The 23,468-nt window shown below is 40.1% G+C and overlaps 1 protein-coding gene across 1 annotated transcript in view; it reads right to left on the bottom strand.

Annotated features, from left to right (window-relative positions):
* The window catches only part of LOC126457869 (protein Gawky), a 288,179-nt gene that overhangs the window by 40,741 nt on the left and 223,970 nt on the right, over window positions 1–23,468 (bottom strand). The window contains exon 20 of the mRNA XM_050094525.1: window positions 7,462–7,654. Coding sequence (XP_049950482.1) covers window positions 7,462–7,654 — 193 coding nt within the window. The remainder of the gene's footprint in view (window positions 1–7,461; window positions 7,655–23,468) is intronic.

Raw genomic sequence — 23,468 nt, forward strand, 5'->3', positions numbered from 1 at the left:
TCTAATGGAATGTTGTCTACTCCCGAGGCCTTGTTTCGACTTTGGTTTTCCAAAGGTCTCTCTAATTTTCCTGTAGGCGGTATCTATCTTACCCCTAGTGATATATGCCTCTACATCCTTACATTTGTCCTATAGCCATCCCTGCTTAGCCATTTTGCACTTCCTGTCGATCTCATTTTTGAGACGTTTGTATTCCTTTTTGCCTACTTCATTTAGTGCATTTTTGTATTTTCTCCTTTCATCGATTAAATTCAATATTTCTTCTATTACTCAAGTATTCCTATTAGCCCTCGTCTTTTTACCTACTTGGTCCTCCGCTGCCTTCACTATTTCATTCCTCAAAGCTACCCATTCTTCTTCTACTGTATTTCTTTCCCCCATTCGTGTCAATCATTCCCTTATGCTCTCCCTGAAACACTGTACAACCTCTGGATCAGTCAGTTTATCCAGGACCCATCTCCTTAAATTCCCACCTTTTTGCAGGTTCTTCAGTTTTAATCTACAGTTCATAACCAATAGATTGTGGTCACAGTCCACATCTGCCCCTGGAAATGCCATACAATTGAAAACTTTGTTCCTAAATCTCTGTCTTAGCATTACATAATCTGTCTGACACCTTCCAGTATCTCCAGGCTTCTTCCATGTATACAACCTTCTTCTATGATTCTTGAGCCAAGTGTTAGCTATGATTAAGTTATGCTCTGCGCAAAATTCTACCAGGCGGCTTCCTCTTTCATTTCTTACTCCCAATCCATATTCACCTACTACATTTCCTTCTCTTCCTTTTCCTACTGTTGAATTCCAATCACCCATGACTATTGAATTTTCGTCTCCCTTCACTATCTGAATAATTTCTTTTATGTCATCACAAATTTCATCAATCTCTTAGTCATCTGCAGAGCCAGTTGGCATATAAACTTGTACTACTGTAGTAGGCGTGGGCTTCGGTGTCTATCTTGGCCACAATAATGCATCCACTATGCCATTTGTAGTATCTTACCTGCTCTCCTATTTTTTATTCATTATTAAACCTACTCCAGCATTTCCTTTATTTGATTTTGTATTTATAACTCAGTATTCACCTGACCAGAAGTCTTGTTCCTGGTGTCACTGAACTTCACTAATTCCCACTATATCCAACTTTAACCTATCCATTTCCCTTTTTAAATTTTCTGACCTACCTGCCCGATTAACGGATCTGACATTCCACACTCCGATCTGTAGAATGCCAGTTTTCTTTCTGCTGATAATAATGTCCTTGAGTGGTCCCCGCCCGGAGATCCGAATGGGGGACTATTTTACCTCCGGAATATTTTACCCAAGAGGACACCATCATCATTTATCCATACAGTAAAGCTGCATGCCCTCGGGAAAAATTAGGGCCGTACTTTCCCCTTGCTTTCAGCCGTTCGCAGTACCAGCACAGCAAGGCCATTTTGGTTAGTGTTACAAGGCCAGATCAGTCAATCATCCAGACTGTTGTCCCTGCAATTACTGAAAAGGCTGCTGCCCCTCTTCAGGAACCATACGTTTGTCTGGCCTCTCAACAGATCATCGTTCTTTGGGATGACGATCAACTTGGGCATCACACTGGCTTGAAGGTCTGTTATATTATCGAAGTGTTGAGCCTTCACACGATTTTTTTTTTAATTTTTGGAAATTAAAAAAGATCACTTGGTGTAAAATCACATTATTGGAAGGTGGTTTAGAAATGGCACTTGTTTATCACTAGAAACTGCACTAGAACTACAATGGTGTGAGCAGACGCATTGTCGTGCAGCAAGAATAAATCCCTTCCCTTCCGCTGTTGTGGGCAAACCCTCTGACCTCTCATGCACAACTGGTCCGTGACAGGAATTTACAGTGACGCTGCTGAGAACAAATTCCCTGTGGATAATTTTGTAAGCACCAGAGACGTCAGTGAGCATTGTCTTCACTTTGTCTTCTTTAGTTTTGGTGAATCATCAGAGACCCATTCTGCACTTTGTACTAGGTTATATTGGTAACACAAGTCTTGTCACCAGTTATAATTTTTTTCAGGACGAATCGTCCACTTTTTCATTTCAATCAAGGTGCAGCTGGCATCCATGTGTTGGCATTTTAGTTTGAGAGTTAAGAGGTGCAGGACAAACTTTGCACACATTTTTCTTTTCTTCAAAACATTCTTGAGAATGTCTTGAACACTTGACTTAGAGATGTTCAGTTCTTCAGCGATAAATGCTACATAAGGGATTACTAGGGACCTGAAAAATTTGTAATTTGTGATAATCATGAATATACGCGCAAATTCTGCCTCAAAATTTGAAAATGGTGCCTTTGCTAACAAATTGTATTCTATAGAAAATTATATCCATATGAACTGTTTTGCGAGAGATAGTTTGTCTTAGCTTTATTTTCTGCATATAAATAATGTTACCATGTTGTACTACATTGAAGGAGGACAAGTACGTTATACCCTTACTGGCACAAGGGGTGCAGTGAAAAATTTTCTTCACACGGGTAGTCAGTAAACGTTTAGTAATACCTATTCAATCACTGCTGTCCACAGCTCAAGTTGGTGCTATCAGTTCTGTTGTAGCTACTTGTAAGTAATAATCAAGGAGTGTTTAAATATAAGAAAATAGGTTAGAAATGCAATATTTATGGAGGGCTGACAGAAGGTCAATATTTGCAAAAGGTATCTTTCATGCTTGGAACAGACTATCTGCAACACTCTTATCGTATTCACACGACTGGTAAGACATTACTCAATTCGACTTGTCTGATTGTTATGTGAAGGAAATGATGTTGCAATCCAGAAACTATATTAAATACCATATTTTTGTGTCTGAATGTACATGCAAGCCAAAATATCCCGGCAGTTGTAAACAACACTGCTTGTACCTTCAGGCATTTGAATGTTGTGCAATTATCTGCCATTAATTGTTATCCAAAGAAAATTCTTTGATTTGATTTCTATCTCGATATTAAAATTGGCAACTGACATTAAATGAGATGAATTGTGTAGATGTGCGCATTACACTAAAAATGAACACAGTAACCTTCAATTACAGGATTCACGAGTCACATGTTTGTGATTACAAAACTTTAGAGAGAAAAACAGACATATGGGCGATGTGATGGACTGATCACTTACACCAACAATGAGAGGTCCCTAGTGGTGGGATAGACTTTTTGAAACCATCTATACAGCGATGTAGGTTAAGGTCACAGGTGTCCCACCCTGCAGCCATTTGCCCTGGTAGCGTCTTATTGCAAGTAATCGATGAAAAGAATTTTGGAATTTCACTTGGTGGTGCACAGCCTTAAAAAGGTATGTTACACAGGATAGTTGTGTAGTATATTGGCTATGGTACAGGTCTCACAATTTAAAGGTTGTGAGTTCAAAAATCATCAGATCCTTTGAAATGACTGGTTTTTAAACCTTTATCAAAATGACTGATCATTATTTTTACTCAATTAACTGATTGAAATCTAATTTTCTTATATTAATTACTTTGTCACATCATTTTGATCACCACATTAATGTTTTCAATTGAAATCTTTTTGCATGTCAATTTAATTATTTTTATCTATCATAGTATTTAAACATTTGAAACTCGTGAGCTGTCAGTCAAAAACAAAAGATGACATAATCTACAGCATAACTCCACTTTTACATTCCCAGAATTAACATTTTCCCACAGTTTATGGCATTTTTGATTGCTCCCATCAAATTTCTTATGTTCAAAATCTTAATTTGCACTTGGTTTTGCGTTAACAAATTTATAATTGTCCGGCAATTTACACTCTACGAAAAGAGGATTATGGAGAAAATATTGACAACTTGTGTAAAACGATGCTGACATGGCATTCAACTTCCTGTAGTGTTTACAAATATTATGTGGTCAAGTTTCCTGACACCAGGTTTAGCAGACCTGAATCAGTAGAAAACAGAACAATTCGTGCTTTATCTCTCGCTGCTGCCAAGTTCTACTTGGCATGTTAGCTGCTGAGTGTAGCTTCCTTCGAATCAAGGAAGTTAGATTCTAAGCTCCTTGGTTCGAATACATATATCGTGACCATTACAACCGTTTCCAAACAGTCTCCGCTGCACAAGCATGGCTTTGTGATTGTTCTGACGTGACAGCTTTGCATTACTTGGCCACACGTTTCGCATGATGCATTCACTGCTGGGCCACTTAGTTGCGATAGTTGACGCCTTTGCTTTCTTTGCATCACTCAAATGTTTCTGGTTTAAACAGAGCACCAGTCACGTCTTTTTTCACAGTCAGCAGGATACATTTTGAGAATTTATTCTTGCTGTCAATTGCAAATACGAGGGTCGTCCACAAAGTAAATTCCGTTTCTATTTCTATTTCTATCCAGGGCAGCGCTACGATCGCAGTTCCGAGCAAGCGTGGCAATTACTCTGACTCAAGGAGACGACATGTACACCATTTTCAGATCGCTGCTACTGAAATAGTGCTTCTTGACCATGTCAGCCATAATTGGAAACGCCGTCGCGTGTGAAATCAGATTTGTGATTCGTTTTCTAAATGCAAAGAAAGTTAAAACCAAAGGAAATTCATCGGCAAATCTGCATAGGTGATTCAATGGTTAGAAGATGGGTCAGCATGTTCAATGAAGGATGTGATCAAGTGCATGATGAGAACGAAGTGGATGCCTCTCTGTGGTTACTGATGAGCTGGTTCACACAACTGAAGAGAAGGTAAACACAACCACTAAGTTTACACTTAGTGCCCTTGCTAGGGAAGTTCCGCAAATCTCACAATCACTAATTCACGGAACTGTTACTGAAAAACTGACATTTCGAAAACTTTGCTCACATTCGGTACCCAAAATGCTTACTGAACAACACAAAAAGCAATGGATGGGCAGTGCACTTCAGTTTTTGACACGCTAGAATGAAGAAGGCGATGGTTTTCTTTCTCGGATAGTCACGGGGGATGAAACATGGGTATCGTACGACACCGCTGGGGGTGCGGGTGGGGGCGACGGCAATCAATGGAATGGTGGTGCACTTCATCCCCAACGAAGGTTAAGCCTAAGCAAATCTTGACACCTCGATAAGTCACATGCACCGTTTTTTTGGGACAAAAAAGGCATTTTGCTGATTGATTTCTTACCACGAGGGCAAACAATCAACACACGTGGTTACTGCGAGACCATTAAGAAATTGCGCCACGCAATACAGAACAAGTATTACTGTCAAAAGGTGGTGTTTTTTTTTCCACAATAATGCCTGACCTCACATGGCAAATGTGACCAAACAACTCTCATGGGAATTTCATTGGGACGCATTTGATCATCCTCTGTACAGCCAGGACATCGCTCCTAGCAACTTTCATCTCTTCTTACACCTAAAATCTGTCCTTGGTGGTCAACACATGGTTGAATACACAGGCGGCAACCTTCTATGAAGAAGGCATACAACAATTTGTGCCATGCTATGACAAGTGCCTACAAAATTTTGGAAGCTATGTAGAAAAGTAGTTTGACAGTTGTAGATTTTTGTACAATAAATATTTTTTCTGTATCTGTACACGTTTGTTTTATATAACCAACCGGAACTTACTCTGTGGACATACCTCGTATTTATGTAAGCATTTTTCGTTTGTGTTTCACAAACAAAGAATGCGAGTGATAGTTTGCGTGTATGTGGTTTCTTATAGCCTCAAAAAGATGGCTGTAGCACAATAGATGCAGAACAACATATATGCAAACACCACACAAAATATGCAAATATTTGCACTTGACAACGAGAATAAATTTTTGAAATGCGTTGTTCTAAGCATGAAAAAATACTTAACTAGTGCAGTGTTCCATTATTTAAATAATGAATGACAGTCACAGGCTTTTCAAAAGCATCGATTATGATGTATGAATTTAAGCCTGACATTTCTACTTCCCAGGCAGTTACCAGTTCCACTTACATCCGTGACTAAACATACCACAAAATTCAGACAGCCTATTTTTGGGTGATAGACAAGTCCCTGAGGAGAGTTGTGATGCATATTATGTGCATAAAGCTTACATAAAGTGTGAAAATGCAAGGGGGATACTATACATAACTTTTACCACTTAGAATGTTATTTTCACATTTTACATTTTCCTGAATTTTACACCATTTTTGAAGCCCCTTGAGAAGTGTAAAAGCAGGATTTCACTGTATTTATATTGACTGTGCATTGGTGTCAAAAATTTATTTTTCCTTTTTTGGATGGTAATCATAATACAAACATTTAGGATCTAAATTATTATTGTACTGTGGACAAAATAACACAGATGAAAATTCAAACGAAAGAGGGGATTATGGGTAAACTGAAAGTCAAACAAAATTAGGGATTGTTTAATGAATGTGGTAACATGAATGGAAATATAGGATGATAAAATGGAAGAACTTACATCAAAGTTAACACATAAAAATAATAGACATCACATGAACAAACGTTCCAAGTAAGAAAAAAATTATACGAAGAAAAATGAGAGCAAATGGAAAATCAATACAATGTTTAAAATGACGTGACAAATGAACAGAAATAAAAAATTACTTTTTCATCAATTAATTGATTAATAATAATGACCACAGTCATTTTAAAATAGATTTTAACATAAAAAATTCAAAGCACCTGAACAGATTTGAACCTGCAACCTTCTGCACGAGGCTTGTACCTTAACCCTTACTTACATAAATCGTGCGCTGATCCTTACTTTTTAAAGCACTAGAGCATCACTCAAAATTCTGGACTGTTTTTCTGTGTTGATTACTCGCATACAAAGGCCCACCAAGGAGAATGGCTGCAGGGTGTTATACCAGTGCCCTTAACCTATGTCACCATATAAATGGTTTCAAAAAATTATCCCACTGCTGAGGACCTCTCATCAAAAGATATTGGTGTGATATTGGAAAATTATCGTCTATCTGTATAGGAGTCTGTTTACAAAACACTTATAAAAACATTTTGAGAATGTTTAGGCCTACTGAGCAGTAGGAGGAGGCAGTGGAGCAGTACCCACGTTTAACAAACATCTGAGTTCAGAGAAATGCTTCAGGATGCAAGAAATGCTTCAGGATGCAAAATAAGTGAAGAAAAATTATTTCAGAATTGCAAGAAAAGTTTTCAACAAATATCTATGAATAATGAGGTGGTTTCTACATATTTTTCCCACAAGAATCAACTGTATAAATAAGAGCTTGCAGAGAGAGATGTAATCAATCACTGTGTGCAGTCTTTATATCCGCTAATGGAACATGCAGTCTCTATATCCACCAATGGAACAAAGTGCTCAGCAAAAAGAACAAAACCTTTAGCATGGAAAAAATTATACACATAGATCTGAGTGTAGCAAGTATGGGAAGGTAAGTAAAACTGAAGAAAATGTTTAAGCTTAACCATCCTGCTCTTCCTATGTACAAAGGAAATAAATAAAGGAAACAAAATGATTTATGATTCTTGCCTTCCATGGCTTTCCTGGTTCAAATTCTGGTACAAGGTCTGTGAATGCAGCTGCTGCACTGGTAGTAACTGCTGGCCATGGGTCTTTACTGTCACCTCCGGGCTGAATGCTGCCATCCCCACCACTGCCTGCTCCAGACACATCAGGCCAACCTGTATCTGATCCAGCCCGTGCAGTTACAGTTGACCAAGTCCTGTAAGTATAATCACATGCCAAAACCATTATGCAATTTTGTAATACAAACTACAACAGTGACAAAAATATAAATGAAGAGTAGTAACTGTACCAGATATTCGAACTTCTAAAATTTCCCAAGTGAGGTGTATATTTACTATTAGCAGTAAGCTGTATCTCAATAAACTTTTTGCAGAAACTGAAACGACAAATGTACATTACATAAATCAACACTCTTCTGTTCAGGTAATGAGCAATGCTAAAAGAAAGGCAATGATCTATACCCACACATATTATAAAAATGGATGCACATAGATAACTGTGCCTGTGTGTGCGTGTGTGTGTGTGTGTGTGTGTGTGTGTCCAGTCTCCTCCTAAACCACTGAAGCGATTTTAACAATATATAGTACATCCATCCTTTACTGTCGAGCAATAATCGCTGTGGGGCTAAGAACCACCTATGTAACATTGTTCAGTAAAAATGACATCAAACACCGAGGTGTGTGAAAAACTGCCGCACTGTGCGTGACATTTAAATTCTATTACTTCTTTACAACTAACTCTATTCTCAATAGACTTTGCACATAGTATCCACATATGCCTCTGAATGTACCTACAACATTTTATCATGGTACCACAGACAGTCCAGAAGGGACATCATAAATTTGTGATGCATGAGAAAATGTCGCATCACACCTGACGTTTAAATTTACTGCTCCTTACTACTAATTGTATTGACAACATATTTCACAAATGCTACCCACATATGTAGCTGAATGTACCTACCCAAGTACGGCACATAATTCAAGAGATATGATGCTATAAACACTGAGATGTGTGAAAAATTACCGCATTATGCATGAAGTTTCAATACATTTATTCATTAGTACTGTGACCATAGTACAGTTGAGTCAATTTAAGATAATCCCTCATACCTGACAATGCTTTTGACACCTTTCAACTGTGGAGCATAAATGGATGTAGGTGAAAACATTAGCAGTCTATAGAGCTATGAAGAGGCATTGTTGCAAACATGTTTACAAAATTGTGTAGACACATGAAGCAGCTGCGCCCAGCATACAGAGACTTTACAAGATCATGTTTCTTAATACAGATACTAAACTTACATATTTGCACATTACACATATTTTTGTGACAATTGCTTCATAATTTGAAAGGTATTTCCATGGATACATGGAAACAATGTTTATTTTGATACTTCACAACAAACACAGTTCATTTTATTTTCGTTATAATTTCTAACATAAAATTGGCAAAATAAATATCTAGAGAATGCCGGGTTTGTCAGAGAGAGAGAGAGAGAGAGAGAGAGAGAGAGAGAGAGAGAGAGAGAGTGTATGTGTGTGTGTGTCCCTTTTACTGAAGAAGGTTGTGGCCAAATGCTATATGTAAGTGTCTTTTAATTATGTCTGTCTTCAACTTGACATGTTTTCTTTACGGTAAATAGCTATCTGTCTTTTCCTACTTTTTTATCTATTTTAATCTAGGATAACTTGGTAATTATGTGAACAGCTTTATGACATGTCGGTTGGCTGCAAATGAGGAAGAAATCATCATCAAAAAGTCATTCTCTTATATGAAACAAGCTGCCAAAACATGATCCAAATTTGTCACAACATGATTTGTGAGCTGCTTTGATAGCAAAGTGTGATAAATCTGCTGTACATTGAGCACAGGTTCAGTAATTACACAGTTGTATCTAAGAAGTTGAACGGAATCATGGAGTTACAACAATTGAGTATTCTTAACTCATGGTCAACAGTAAAGAAAACTTTGTGTTTTATTGGTATCTGTTGCAAAATGGAAAAAACTAAGCTTTACAAAAGCACAGTTAATGGCTGCACCAATCTACTTATCAAGGTGTAATTTGGCATGGCTTCATGTCCCCTCATACATACATACATCCTGTAAAAATTTCATCAAAACTGGAGAGGGCTGAGTGGGGACCTAATTTCAATTTAGGCCACTTGGCATGGAATGACACTGTATACGTGTCCTGCCATTTTCATGTGAAATGGTCTGAGGTGAATACATGATAAGAATTATGCAGCTCCTTCTGTTCCTAATAAATTTGTTAACTCATGGAATTTGATATTTGATGGCCTGCTGCAATATGAATGTGTAATGACAATGTTTGAAGATATGAAAGCTCTTTTTTTTTAGATGAAGAAGCAAAAGCTACATTTGTGGATATTTTGTCTATAAATGTGGATCATGTGGTTACAGCCAGATTCTGGCCATCTAACATCTAATGTCAAATCAGTTTTTGCTTCCTGGTAGATCAAAACTGTGTGTCCAGACCGTGACTCGAACTCAGGACCTTTGCCTTTTGCGGGCAAGCAAGTGCAAGTGCTCTACCAACTGAGCTACCCAAGCACAACTCACAACCTGTCATCACAGCTTTACTTCTGCCAGTAACAGGTGATCAAGAGGAGGAGGAGGAGGAGGAGGAGGAGGAGGAGAAGAAGCCTTGCCACCAGAAAAAAAGGACAAAACAAACAAGCATTACCAGGGGCCATATACAGTGACAGACCTGGATGTGAATGTTACCCTCACAATCATAAAACTATTGGAAACTCTTTAAATCATTTACTTAATTTTCTTTCTTATCAGTTGAGTTAGTTTCTCTTAATGTGCTAATACTTATTACAAAATATTTTGTTCAGAGTGATGACATTCTGGAGAATAACCTCATAAATGTGTTTGTAAAGTAAACTTTTTTTTCTTTGCTGTAATCTTTTATTAAATCAAGAATGGTAATGATTACTCTGATGGAAGGAGGAGATTAGGATTTAACAATGTCATTAAATGCAGAGAACAAACTTACAAGCCTGGACCAGAATGGGGAGGAGGGGTCAATTTTGTCGTTAGTGCAATCCCAGCATTTGCATTAACTGGTTTGGTAGGACAGGCAGCTCTTTGAGCACGTCTCGTAAAACAATCAAGTGGCACCTCATACAGTTCGTATGAAAACTGAACAAGAGATGAGAATTATTGCTAAAGACACAGATTACTGGGAAAATGCCTTCTCTCCCATAAGATGATGCTATCCACAAACCAATGGATTTGTGCGTTACATCCATTTTTTTTTTCTCAACTATGTAACAGTGGAGGAGGAGGAGGTGGTGGTGGTTGCTGTTACCATTATCAAGGTCTTCAGTCTGAAGATGGGTTTGATGCTGCTCTCTATGCTAGCCTAGTCTGTGCAAGTCTTTTCACCTTGGAATAATAATAACGCTAATAACACTCTCTCTCTCTCTCTCTCTCTCTCTCTCTCTCTCTCTCTCTCTCTCTCTCTAACTGTTCCCACTAGATGCATCATGGCATATCCTATCACCTTATTCCTTCTTTCAGACAAGTTGTGTCTGCTCCACAATTTTATAGGTGTGTCTTCATTAATTACTCAATCTAACTTTCTACTCTTCAGCATTCTTCTGTACCCCAATTTTTCAAAAGCTTCCACTTTCTTCTTGTCTGTGCTACTTATTGTTGTTTCACTTCCATATATAACACACTCCACTAGACTTTCAGTAAAAACTTCCACACACTTCTTTTTTTCAGATATTCTGTCTTGCTATCGTCAGTCTACATTTTATATAGTCATGTAGAAGAAGGTGTAATTAGATGAATTACGAACACTAACTTCACTTAACGAAGGTTAATTCAGCACTTGCACATACAACAGCGTGGAGTGAACTGCTCCGTCCGGAACACGTACGGTATGTATACAGTTACAGAACATTCAAGTACAATGATTCTTCACATTTGTGGATACTTCTAGAATGTACTCGAACCGAATATAGAAATTAAAATTTTACAGTTCAGGTGAGTTTTGAACTCACGACCCTCTATGCAACAGTCTAGTATCATAACCACTACACCACGGTGACTGAGCTACTCAGCTTCTTCTGCGACATTGCTCCCTCCATACGAGAACAGCGTCTTGGTGTTACATTCTCCTAGTCTGGGAACAGGTCATCGGTCCTCTACATAGTCCAACTCCCGATGACCGATTCTCGCCCTGGTGGTGATCTTCTTAGAACTTCCTTTGCCACTATGCTTTTTGTCCACATTTCCGCTTGTTGCCTGTCAATGGACCTTCGAATTTACCCTGGGTTGCAGGATCCTTATAGGGCTTCATTCGAAGGACGTGGACCATATCTCTGATCTTTCGTCATCTTGTGTCGGGGTCAAAATTTTCAACTTCATAAGTAACATCAGGACAACTGTTTTACAACCTTACAAGGTCCAATGTAATGCCTGAGGAGCTTCTCAGAGAGACCAACCTTCCGAACAGGAGTGAAGATCCAGACAAGGTCACCATGCCGATAGACAAGAGGGCTGTGGCTCGCATCATACCTTCTACAATCGTTTTCTTGAGCCTGCAGCATACCGAGTTGAGCTAACTGCTGAGATTCCTCAGCTCTGGTTAACACTTGGCTGATGTAGTTATCGTCCACGTCATCAGGATGTAACGGAAACACTGTCCATTGTCGTAGTTGCCTCACAGCCTTGCACCAGGAAAAATGGCGTCAATCCTGTGGTGTCTTGTTTGGCGGTGTTGTAGGCAAACATAGCGAAAGGTAGCACCACATCCCAGTTGGTCTGATAAACATTGACGAACACTGATAGCATGTCAGCCAATGTCTTATTAAGATGTTCAGTAAGCCTGTTATTTTGCAGATGGTAGGCAGTCGTCACGTGATGAGTAATGTTGCACCAATGGTTTATCTCGGTCACAAGATTTGATTGCAAAACTTTCCTCGATCGGTAATTAATGACCTTGGGGCACCTTGTTTTGCTACAATGTCTTCCACGATGAATTTGGCTACCTCAAATGCTTCGGCTGTTTTCACGGCTTTTGTAATGGCATAGTTGTCAGATAATCAGTACAAACAATAATCATCTGTTGCCACTAGCAGACGTTTGAAATAGTCCAAGGAGGTCAATCCCAACACGCTGGAAAGGCATTTCGGCTGGTGGAATTGGTATGAGTCGGTCAGGTGGTTTCTGAGGAACTGCCTTTCTCCTCTGGCACTCTCGACAGTGCGACACACAGTGACGGACACTCCTAAATAAACCTGGCCAGAAAAATCTCTTGCGGATCCTATTGTATGTCTTATTAAATCATAAATGTCTGCCCTCAGGTGTGTCATGGAAATTCTGTAAAACATCTAAGCGCATGTGTTTAGGAATCACTGGTAGCCACCTCTTTCCAAAGGGATCAAAGTTTTTCTTGCAAAGTAATCCATTAACTACCTTAAATTGTCCTTTCACACCCTCTGACCGATTTCAGGCAAGCATAATTTGAGATATCGTGATGTCCTCCTCCTGCTCAGCAGAGAGATCCTGGAGTGCAGCGAGGCAGTCGCTATCTTCATCAAAGTCTTGATGGTTTTGCACAGGGTTTCTTGAGACACAATTGGCATCTTGGTGTTTTCTTTCACTTTTGTACACTATGGTATTGTCGTACTCTTGGAGATGTAGTGCTCAGCTGGCAAGTCGTCCTGTTGGAGCCTTAAGACCTGTCAACCAACAAAGTGAATGATGGTCCGTAACAACTGTGAATGGCCTTCCATTGAGATACTGTTGAAATTTGCACATGGCCCAGATCACAGCGAGACATTCTCTTCTGTAGTTGCGTAGTTTCTCTCGACTTTTGTAAGTGTTCTAGAAGCATAGGATATAACCTTCTCCCTTCCATCCAAAATTTGCACCAGAACTGCACCGATACCATATCCAATGGCATCTGTGTGAAGTTCTCTAGGTGCTCTCTCATCATACAGACCAAGTACAGGGTCAGTCATCGGAGCTTTTCGCAGCACATCGAAAGAAACTTGTTAAACACCACCCCAGATACTTTTAGCATCGGCTTTTAACAACTCTTGGAGTGGTCTGGCTTTAAAGCCATTGATAAAACAAAAGTAATCAGAATATAATCCGAGGAAGCCTCATGTCTCTCTAATACTTTTAGGAATAGGAAATTCCGTTTGGATCTCACTTTTTCTGGGCCTGGCCGCACACCTTCGTTTGACACAATGTGTCCAAGAATTTTGATTTCTTTTGCTCAAAAGAGACACTATCTTGGATTAAGTTTCAGTCCACCTTGTTGGAGACACTTAAGAACGGCCCTCAGTCTTGTTACGTGTTCATCAGATGTCTCTGAGAACACTATAATGTCATCTAAATAACAAAGACACATCGTCCATTCTAGGTGAATTAGAAGATTATCCATCATCTGTTCTAAACTTGCTGGTGCATTACGCAAGCCAGACGGCATTACCTTAAACTCACGACAGGGGCTGGGATGACAAAATTATTCTTCAGTGGTATGCTTCTCTTACATGCCACTACAAGATCCATGGGTTGATGCATGGCATGACGCGTGACAGTTACCTTTCAAGCACTGACTGCAGGAATGATCACTTCATCCAACACAGTCTCCACACACTTGGATGCGCATCTTCCAGTCCACAGTATCTCATCTCGTCTAGGATAATCTTCAAGTGGCCACAATCTGTAATTGCCTGAGAAGCTTTCAAAAAGTCCCATCCGAGAATGATGTCATGACTACACTCTTGTAAGACAATGAATTCTAAGGGCTGTTTATGGCCACTTATACCCATACGCATGATATCTTCCTGTATGTTTTACATATTTACCATTAGCCACCTTCAGCAGTGATGTTTTGTTGTCGACGAATATGATTTGCTGCAACTGGCAACAGTACTTCTCCGAAATGACTGAATATGATGCTCCAGAGTGCACAAGATCTTGGGCTGGTCAGCCATCCACGAGGAAATTGACATAGTTTCCTATCATTTTTGTAGTGATACATGGCGGAGGATTTTTCTATTCGGTGGCCTCGCCTCCAAGGAAGGTCGCACCCTTTAATTTTCCATGTTGCAGTGCCAAGGTGATTGGTTTGGAGCTTCTAAATGGCGATGGAGACCTTGATTGGCATGTTGGGGAGCGTCTTCTCCAGCGGCAAGCTTGCAGCAATGGTGACCTATGTCGTCCTGCACCCACATCTTCTTGTTCATCTTCATCATCCCCGAGTTAGTGTCGTCTAAGATCGGTCTGCTGTGTCCAGGCGCAGGCGTCATCAAATATCTGCTGCCTTTCTCGACAACAGCACACCACATGTCCCAGTCGTCCGCAGTGGAAACATACTGGTTGGTTATCCTGGGTCCTCCAGATATCAGTCTTCCTTGGTGCCCAAACATGTTCCTCATGTGGCATTGTAGGAATGTAACTTCACCTGGGTCTCGACTTTTTCAACTTTTTAAAGGGAAATGAAAGACGAGATTGGGTTCAATGTCTGTTCCACTTCCTCTCTTATGACCTCTTGTGGCGTCTCAGTTTTTTTGCTCTCCATGCAATCCAAGTGCCTTCTGAACTTCCTCTCTTACTATCTGATGAACACTTGTGAAATCAGTTGTTTCCTCCATCACAGACATCGATTCGACATTTGGAAGCTGCTCAAACTACTTGCATGTAAATCTTTTTTGATGCATTGTCTCGATATACTGGCACCATTTTATGAAGTCATCTGCTGTCGAAACAACCTTCAGGAGTACGGCTTGATACATGTCCTCAGCAACACCCTTCATGAAAATGTGCAACCTTATCTTCCTCCTTCACTCTAGGATCCACTGTTTTACACAGTTCCAAGACGTCTTGAATGTAGGATGCTGTAGTTTCTCCTGGATGCTGTGCGCTGCACTTTAATTAATCTTCAGCCTTGCACTTCTGGTAGTTTCTCCTGGATGCTGTGCGCTGCACTTTAATTAATCTTCAGCCTTGCACTTCTGTTGTGTGTAGCCGAAATACTGGCGCAGTTCCGCCTGGAATACTTTCCTGCTTGTGAACTTCTCCTCATTGTTCTTACACCATTGCAGAAAAGTACGTTAGCCAAACACATGGTGTAATCCCATTTGCTAAATTTGGCTATACGCTCTTATAACTTCGGCCACTTGTTTGGATCTTGGCCATCACCACCAGAGAACCTGGAAGGATGTCTCATGTGGTGGCATACAGTTGCTGTCATCGTAACGCCGTCTTCTTCTTCTGTCTCCGATAGATTGCGATCTGCTGAATATGGCTGGAACTCAGTTGCTGTCATTGTAACGTCTTCTTCTTCTTCTTCTTTTTCTTCTTCTTCTGTCCCCCATAGATTGTGATCTGTTGAATATGGATGGAACTCGGGTTTAGCCACGTAAACAGCGACTCTGTCATGGCCTGATGGGAGCCACTGTGTCGTCGATAATGTGCGCTATCACTAGTTCCAATACCCATCATCTCCACCAGAATAATATCATGTAGAAAAAGGTGTAAGTAGATGAATGATGAACACTAACTTCACTTAACGAAGGTTTATTCTGCACTTACACATACAACAGCGCAGAGCGAACTGCCTCTGGTCTGAACACATTTGGTATGTATACAGTTAAGAGAACATTCCAGTACAATGATTCTTGACATTTGTGGATACTTCTAGAATGTACTCGAACTAAATATAGAAATTTAAATTTTACAGATCAAGTGAGTTTTGAACCCACAACCCTCCATTTAACAGTCCAGTATCATAACCGCTACACCACAGTGACTGTCCTACTCAGCTTCTTCTGTGGCAATATTCTCTATATTTCAGCCATTATTACTTATTTTCCTGCCCAAATAGCAAAACTAATCTAGTGTCTCATTTCCTAATTCAATCCCCTCAGCATCATCTGATTTAATTCGACTACATTCAATTACCATTGTTTTACTCTTATTGATATTCATCTTGTATTTTTTTTTGCAAAGACACTATACATTCCATTCAACTGTCCTTCCGTGTACCTATCTGTATCCGACAATTACAATGGCATCGGCAAACCACAAAGCTTTTATTTCTCCTCCCTGTACTTTCATTCTCTTCCAAAATTTCTTCGTTGTTTCCTACACAGGTTGCTCAATGTACAGATGGAATAACATCACGGATAGTTACAAACCTGTTTCAGTCCCTTCTCTATCCCCCCCAAGCTATGAATTGGTTCTTGCTTCCTATATTTGATCCAGTCAGTTACGACTAGTCGTTCCCGTCTTCTGTAGGTAGTCACTACTTATAAACACAAAAACCTGTTTTCAAATATTCATCCTTTACTTCATGATGGAGGTCTAATGATATCAATGCAGACAAAAACCAACAATGTATAAAAGTTGGTACTTTTAATATGGTAGCTACTTATCTGCAGCTTATACAAAATACATCGATGTTTCAAACTTTTACTGTTCTTCAAAGCAGTCACCAGCGGTGTGTGTAACCGTGAAATGTATGCATCACTTTACAAAGGCAGTAATGTATCTGTTACCAATGAATGAGGATTGTCATTTACACGTAGAAATTGGTCGAAGTATGTAATAAATGTTAATATGCAACTGTCAGCAAATTCATTTGTATGTGCATGAAACTGGAAGGCGGGACACCGAGTTTCTACGAGATGTGGTGGCTCTGACCACCATTCGTCATTTGCCATTGATTTTTGTGGTTGTTCCATAAAGATGCACCCCTTCTTGGAAAGATTCAGTGCTCTAAAGAATGCTGATGCTTGTGACAACACTGTGAGGACAGCATAAGTTTCATTCTGCCCATATCCCATGAAGTGTAAAGTCTGTTCAGTTAATTTAACATATTTATGGACAGAAATGTATTAAAAGCAGTGTCTCCTGCTATCTTATTCAGTTAAAAGTGTAATGTTTCATGAAGAAGCTACAAGTCTTATTTTGTGGATTTGAGAGAGAGCTATGAGTTACATTTTCAGCTTCGATTTCAGACTACAGAGATGAAGTCAATAAGAATAAGCACGGTACCTGAGCACAGTAAAGCAGGAAGGGCCCTCAGGTGATCATACTAATGGTCCTGTATCCTTTCAGCTCTCAATTTTAATCTAACTGCAATTAGCTGAGGCAGAACACAGGTAACACCTCAAGCTGTTGCCACCAATGTGGAGGTTGTAGGCTATACTTAGCAGTAGCAGTTGTTTTGACTGTTGGTGTGGAGCGGTCTATTGCCCGATGAATCTCTCTTACCAGTTCTGAAGCAAATGCCACGAAGTGCTTCCCTTAATTTAGGAATCAAGTTGTAGTCACAAGCCTCAAGTCCAGAGAGTGTGGTGGGTGGTTCAGAACTTCCCAGCTCCATTGACTAAACAAATTAGTCACAACACGTGTCACTTGCGGCCAAGTGCTGTCCCGCAAAATAATGGGCGGGTACTGCAGAATGTTATACTACTTCTTTCATTAAGCTGGTCGCAGACTATATTCCAGAAAGTAACAGCTTAGACACAGAAGTGGAGAAACTTTCTGCAATAGACCAGCAAATTCTAACTATCAACACAACTGGCACTGCAGAGGTAATCTACCTTCCACATCGCTGGCAATGGGATATGCACAATGCTGATGACTGGTGTGCTGGAAAGTAATACCTCAGAATTTTTTATTTGTAACTTCTCAAAGATTTTTAAATAAAACTAACATTATTAACATTCTACATCTTTATTCTTCATTTCTCCATATTTGTAGCCCTCTGTTGCCAGAGAACTCCGAACTATAGCATGTAATGTGGCAGTGTGGAAGGTAACTACACTACTGGCCATTAAAATTGCTACACCACGAAGATGATGTACTACAGACATGAAATTTAACCAACAGGAAGAAGATGCTGTGATACACAAATGATTAGCTTTTCAGAGCATTCACACAAGGTTGGCGCCATTGGCGACACCTACAACGTGCTGACATGAGGAAAGTTTCCAATCGATTTCTCATACACAAACAGCAGTTGACCGGTGTTGCCTGGTGAAACGTCGTCGTGATGCCTCGTGTAACGAGGAGAAATGCGTACCATCACATTTCCGACTTTGATAAAGGTTGAATTGTAGCCTATCGTGATTGCGGTTTATCATATCGCGACATTGCTGCTCGCGTTGGTTGAGATCCAATGACTGTCAGCAGAATATGGAACCAGCGGGTTCAGGAGGGTAATACGGAACACCGTGCTGGATCCCAATGGCCTCGTATCACTAGTGGTCGAGATGACAGGCATCTTATCCGCATGGCTGTAATGGATCGTGCAGCCACGTCTCGATCCCTGAGTCAACAGATGGGGACGTTTGCAAGACAACAACCATCTGCACGAACAGTTTGACGACGTTTGCAGCAGCATGGACTATCAGCTTGGAGACCACAGCTGCGGTTACCCTTGACGCTGCATCACAGACAGGAGCGCCTGCGATGGTGTACTCAACGACGAACCTGGGAGCACGAATGGCAAAACGTCATTGTTTCGGATGAATCCAGGTTCTGTTTACAGCATCATGATGATCGCATCCGTGTTTGGTGATATCGCGGTAAACGCACATTGGAAGCGTGTATTCTTCATCGCCATACTGGCGTATCTCCCGTCGTGATTGTATGGGGTGCCATTGGTTACACGTCTCGGTCACCTCTTGTTCGCATTGACGGCACTTTTAACAGTGGACATTACATTTCAGATGTGTTACGACACGTGGCTCTACCCTTCATTTGACCCTGCGATACCATGCATTTCAGCAGGATAATGCACGACCGCATGTTGCAGGTCCTGTACGGGCCTTTCTGGATACAGAAAATGTTCGACTGCTGCCCTGGCCAGCACATTCTCCAGATCTCTCACCAATTGAAAACATCTGGTCAATGGTGGCCGAGCAAAAGGCTCGTCACAATACGCCAGTCACTACTCTTGATAAACTGTGGTATTGTGTTGAAGCTGCATGGGCAGCTGTACCTGTACACGCCATCCAAGCTGTCTGACTCAATGCCTATGTGTATCAAGGCCGTTATTACGGCCAGAGATGGTTGTTCTGGGTACTGATTTCTCAAGATCTATGCATCCAAATTGTGTGAAAATGTAATCGCATGTCAGTTCTAGTATATTTATCCAATGAATACCCGTTTATCATCTGCATTTCTTCTTGGTGTAGCAACTTTAATGGCCAGTAGTGTAAATGGTGTATGAGAAACAGTGTCATGTTACAGAGTTTCAAATTCGAAGAGTTCATCCACACATTGAGCATCTCTCCTTCAGCATGACATGCCACACCAAAATGAGAGCTGTGACATCTGTCACGATCTGATGCCTTGCGTTCGCTGTCATCGATCATCCACCATACAATCCTGAGCTGGACCCACCTGATTTTCATGTTTCCAAAACGTAAAGAATGCTTCGATACTGATGAAGCAGTGCAAGCAGATGTGAGGTTGTGGCTCCATCGACAAAGTCAAACATTCTATAGTGACAGTATCAACAAACTCGTCTCTCATTGGGAGAAATGCTTCCATTGCCAGGGTAACAACATTGAAAGATAAATAAGTAGACATGAAGAATAATGGCATTCTCTGAAACATTTATCCATTTTGCACAAGTTATTAAATAAATAGTTGCCACTATTAAGGTTCCATCTCCTTGTATTATGCAGCAGGTATGCCAAGTGGACTAAAATACCACCAGCAGGCACTATCATGAAGCATGCAACATCACACACGAAAGAGCAGTGTTGCGATAGTTGCCACTATTAAGGTTCCATCCCCTTGTATTATGCAGCAGATATGCCAAGTGGACTAAAATACCACCAGCAGGCACTATCATGAAGCATGCAACATCACACACGAAAGAGCAGTGTTGCGATAGTTGCCACTATTAAGGTTCCATCCCCTTGTATTATGCAGCAGGTATGCCAAGTGGACTAAAATACCACCAGCAGGCACTATCATGAAGCATGCAACATCACACACGAAAGAGCAGTGTTGCGAACTATGCAGTCATTGAATTAATTGTATTAACTGACTGAACAGTGCTACACACAAAACCCCACATGCTTGCTAGGAATTAAATCCAAGTACTCCTTACTAGTTACTTTACTCATTTGCTACATAACAGATTGTCCCTGTAATTAGGTCCAATCAAACTCAGTTTGTTACCTCAACAAGTTCTACATGAAGCTATGCTGTCTTTCACAGTTGATTTATGTAGCTTTTTTTCTATTTACAGTGCAAATTTGGTATATATTTTAGCACAGTGTTCTGCAGGTCTTTTACTGTATCTTTAACCTATCTAGAATTCACTTGTTCACAACTTTTCCAACTTTGTTTCCTCCCTTCAGCACCTTACAGACAAAAAAATCTTCCATATAATGAGATCTCCACGATTCAAGAAATTACAAAGGTTCTCTTTATTTGATTATCCATCAATGGTTCCTTTATCACTTCCCATCAAATGTGAACATATTACCACCACACCACCACCACACAGTGTCATTGGATGGCTGCAAGTCATCAGGGTGGCAAAACTGCTGCACATCAGGCACAGTGAGTGCTGAGCTTCAACTAAACTACAAACTGGATGAAGGCTTACTTGTCTCACTACTAAGATAATGGCTGGGAATGTGGGACTTGTCTGGCAGTGTTTATCATTAGCATGGCAACTATCTTCAGTTACAGACATGGACAAACTTCATTCTTTTTATTACCAGATAGTGCATTAGTATATGATGTAACATCTTTCCTTCATCCCCTCAGTGTTGTTACGTAGCTGCCACAAGCAGATGCTTGCATCAATGATGATGTAAAATTTGTGTCATTACCAACACAAAAAAAGTGAAGATGTTTAAGTACAAATGCAGTAAGTCCATCTCAAGAACTGTCACTGTGCAAATAGTAACGCTGCAGCAGAAAGAATCAAACAGCAACAACAATAAAGACATGCAGCAAGCTTTTATGCAGTTACTTTGGCAGCAACCACATTAACCACAGCGATCCAACAATTCTCCCGAGTTTCTATATTTACAGCTTTCAAGTTTACTGAGTCAACTTTTTAAGACAAGCTGTATCATAAACCCAGATTTTTAAAATAATTTTTATTTTTGAGTGTTCAGTTTATGAATTTGAGGAGAGAAATATTTACTGCCAATACAAACAAATAAAAGCAAAAGTGACGAGACTATCCTTGTGTACCATCGACCTCACAAGTGTGCCCCTCCCATCCTGGGGTCTAAGTGACTGCCCTCCCTTTTTAGTCTTTCCCAACTTACCCCCCCCCCCCCCCCCCCCTTCTTCCCCAGGAAGGAACTAATAGTTTCAAAAGCCAGAACAGTGTCATCACTTCAGCAGAATTAAGTAGCCCTGCAGACAGGTCCAAGACCACAGAAAGGAGAAGGTTTGTGCCTAAAGAAGCTAGAGTAGCTTGAACACACATGGAGGTACCTAGGATGCTAACAGCCTATTTTAATCCTGCTGACACTTATGTGTCCAACAGTGGTCATTCAATTCAGAATGATGACAAAGTTGGTCAAAGAGTGTACTCTTCCAGGTGGTAGACAATCCACAATCGTCTAAGATCCTCAGATCCTGAGGAGTTCACAGCAATACACAAACTTTTAAAAGTACAAGTGTCGAAGTTTGCTGCCTCCAGAGTTAACTTACTCCTCAAAAACCAGGAAAACTGAAAACTTACAGATACTGTGGCCTAACACAAGATCATTATAAAGCTTTATGACCGGAAGCCCAATCAAGACAGCAATGAGAACATTCCGAATGTAAGGCCAGGCAAAAGAGTAACAAAGAATTTCTGAACAGAAGGCCAGGCAAAAGAGTAACAAAGAATTTCTGAACAGAAAGCCAGGCAAGAGAGTAATAAAGAATAACTCATGCTGGAGGAGGTTCTAAAGTCAATAAACAAATCCTGTGAGCTATCACTGACTTCAGTTCCAGAATAGTCTGATCTCCACACTTTATGAACGCAAATGAGATACACTTCTTTAGTCACTGCTAATACTGCCATAAATCAAGACTAAAAGAACAGCCACAGAAAGTAGAAAAATTTGGAAAGACCTGGAGGAGACGCTACTCAAGATTTTATTTAAGAACATCAACATAGTTCTTTGCGAATTAAATGTTCAAATTGGAAGAAAGAAATGCAGGAAGATCATTAGGGACTATTCATCCCTCCACAGGATTAATTAGTATGGCCAATGAATGGTGGAACTCTGTGTAAGTTTAGATCTGATAATGAAATCTTAAAAAAATAATAATAATGGGTATCTCACAATGCTTAACTAGGAGCATTTAAGATTTATCATTTGGTGATCTCACAACATGCAAACAGGGAAAATCAAAATGCCAAAGTCCTCAGATTTAGACTCTAATCATTTTATTTCCAAAATAAAGGTCCAAATGCTCCCAAGACTTCAGCAAACTAAAATACTACTTATACTGAGAGCAAGCAATGCGACACAGGACAAATGGGTAGCTCAGAGATGAAATGGTGAAGCAACAGAAGGTCAAATAGGTAAAAAGAAGAGGCCTAGAAGAATTCCTTGGATAAGACAGGAGATATAGAATTTGATTCACGAAAGGAGAAAATCAAAGCATGCACGACTATGGAAAATGTAGCAAATAGGAAAATTAAAGAGGCATTTGGAGAAAAGCAACTGTGTGAATATCACAAGCTCATATGGGAAGGGGGAAAGGAATTCATAAAAGAGGTACAGGAAGTAAATTAGATGAGACGGGTATTTTGATACTACAAGAATAATTTGATATGGGAGATATACTACAAGAATAATTTGACAGAGCAATGGAAGCTCTAAGTGGAAACAAAGCATTGAGAGTAGATGACCTTCCCTCAGAATTATTAGTTGGTTGGTTGATTGGGGGAGGTGATCATCAGTCACAAGGTGGCAGGAACCAAGGGAGGAGGAACACACACAGCACAGTCTAGTCAAGGAGAAGGG

Source organism: Schistocerca serialis, chromosome 2 (assembly GCF_023864345.2).
Source record: "Schistocerca serialis cubense isolate TAMUIC-IGC-003099 chromosome 2, iqSchSeri2.2, whole genome shotgun sequence".
NCBI classification, from domain to species: Eukaryota; Metazoa; Arthropoda; class Insecta; order Orthoptera; family Acrididae; genus Schistocerca; species Schistocerca serialis.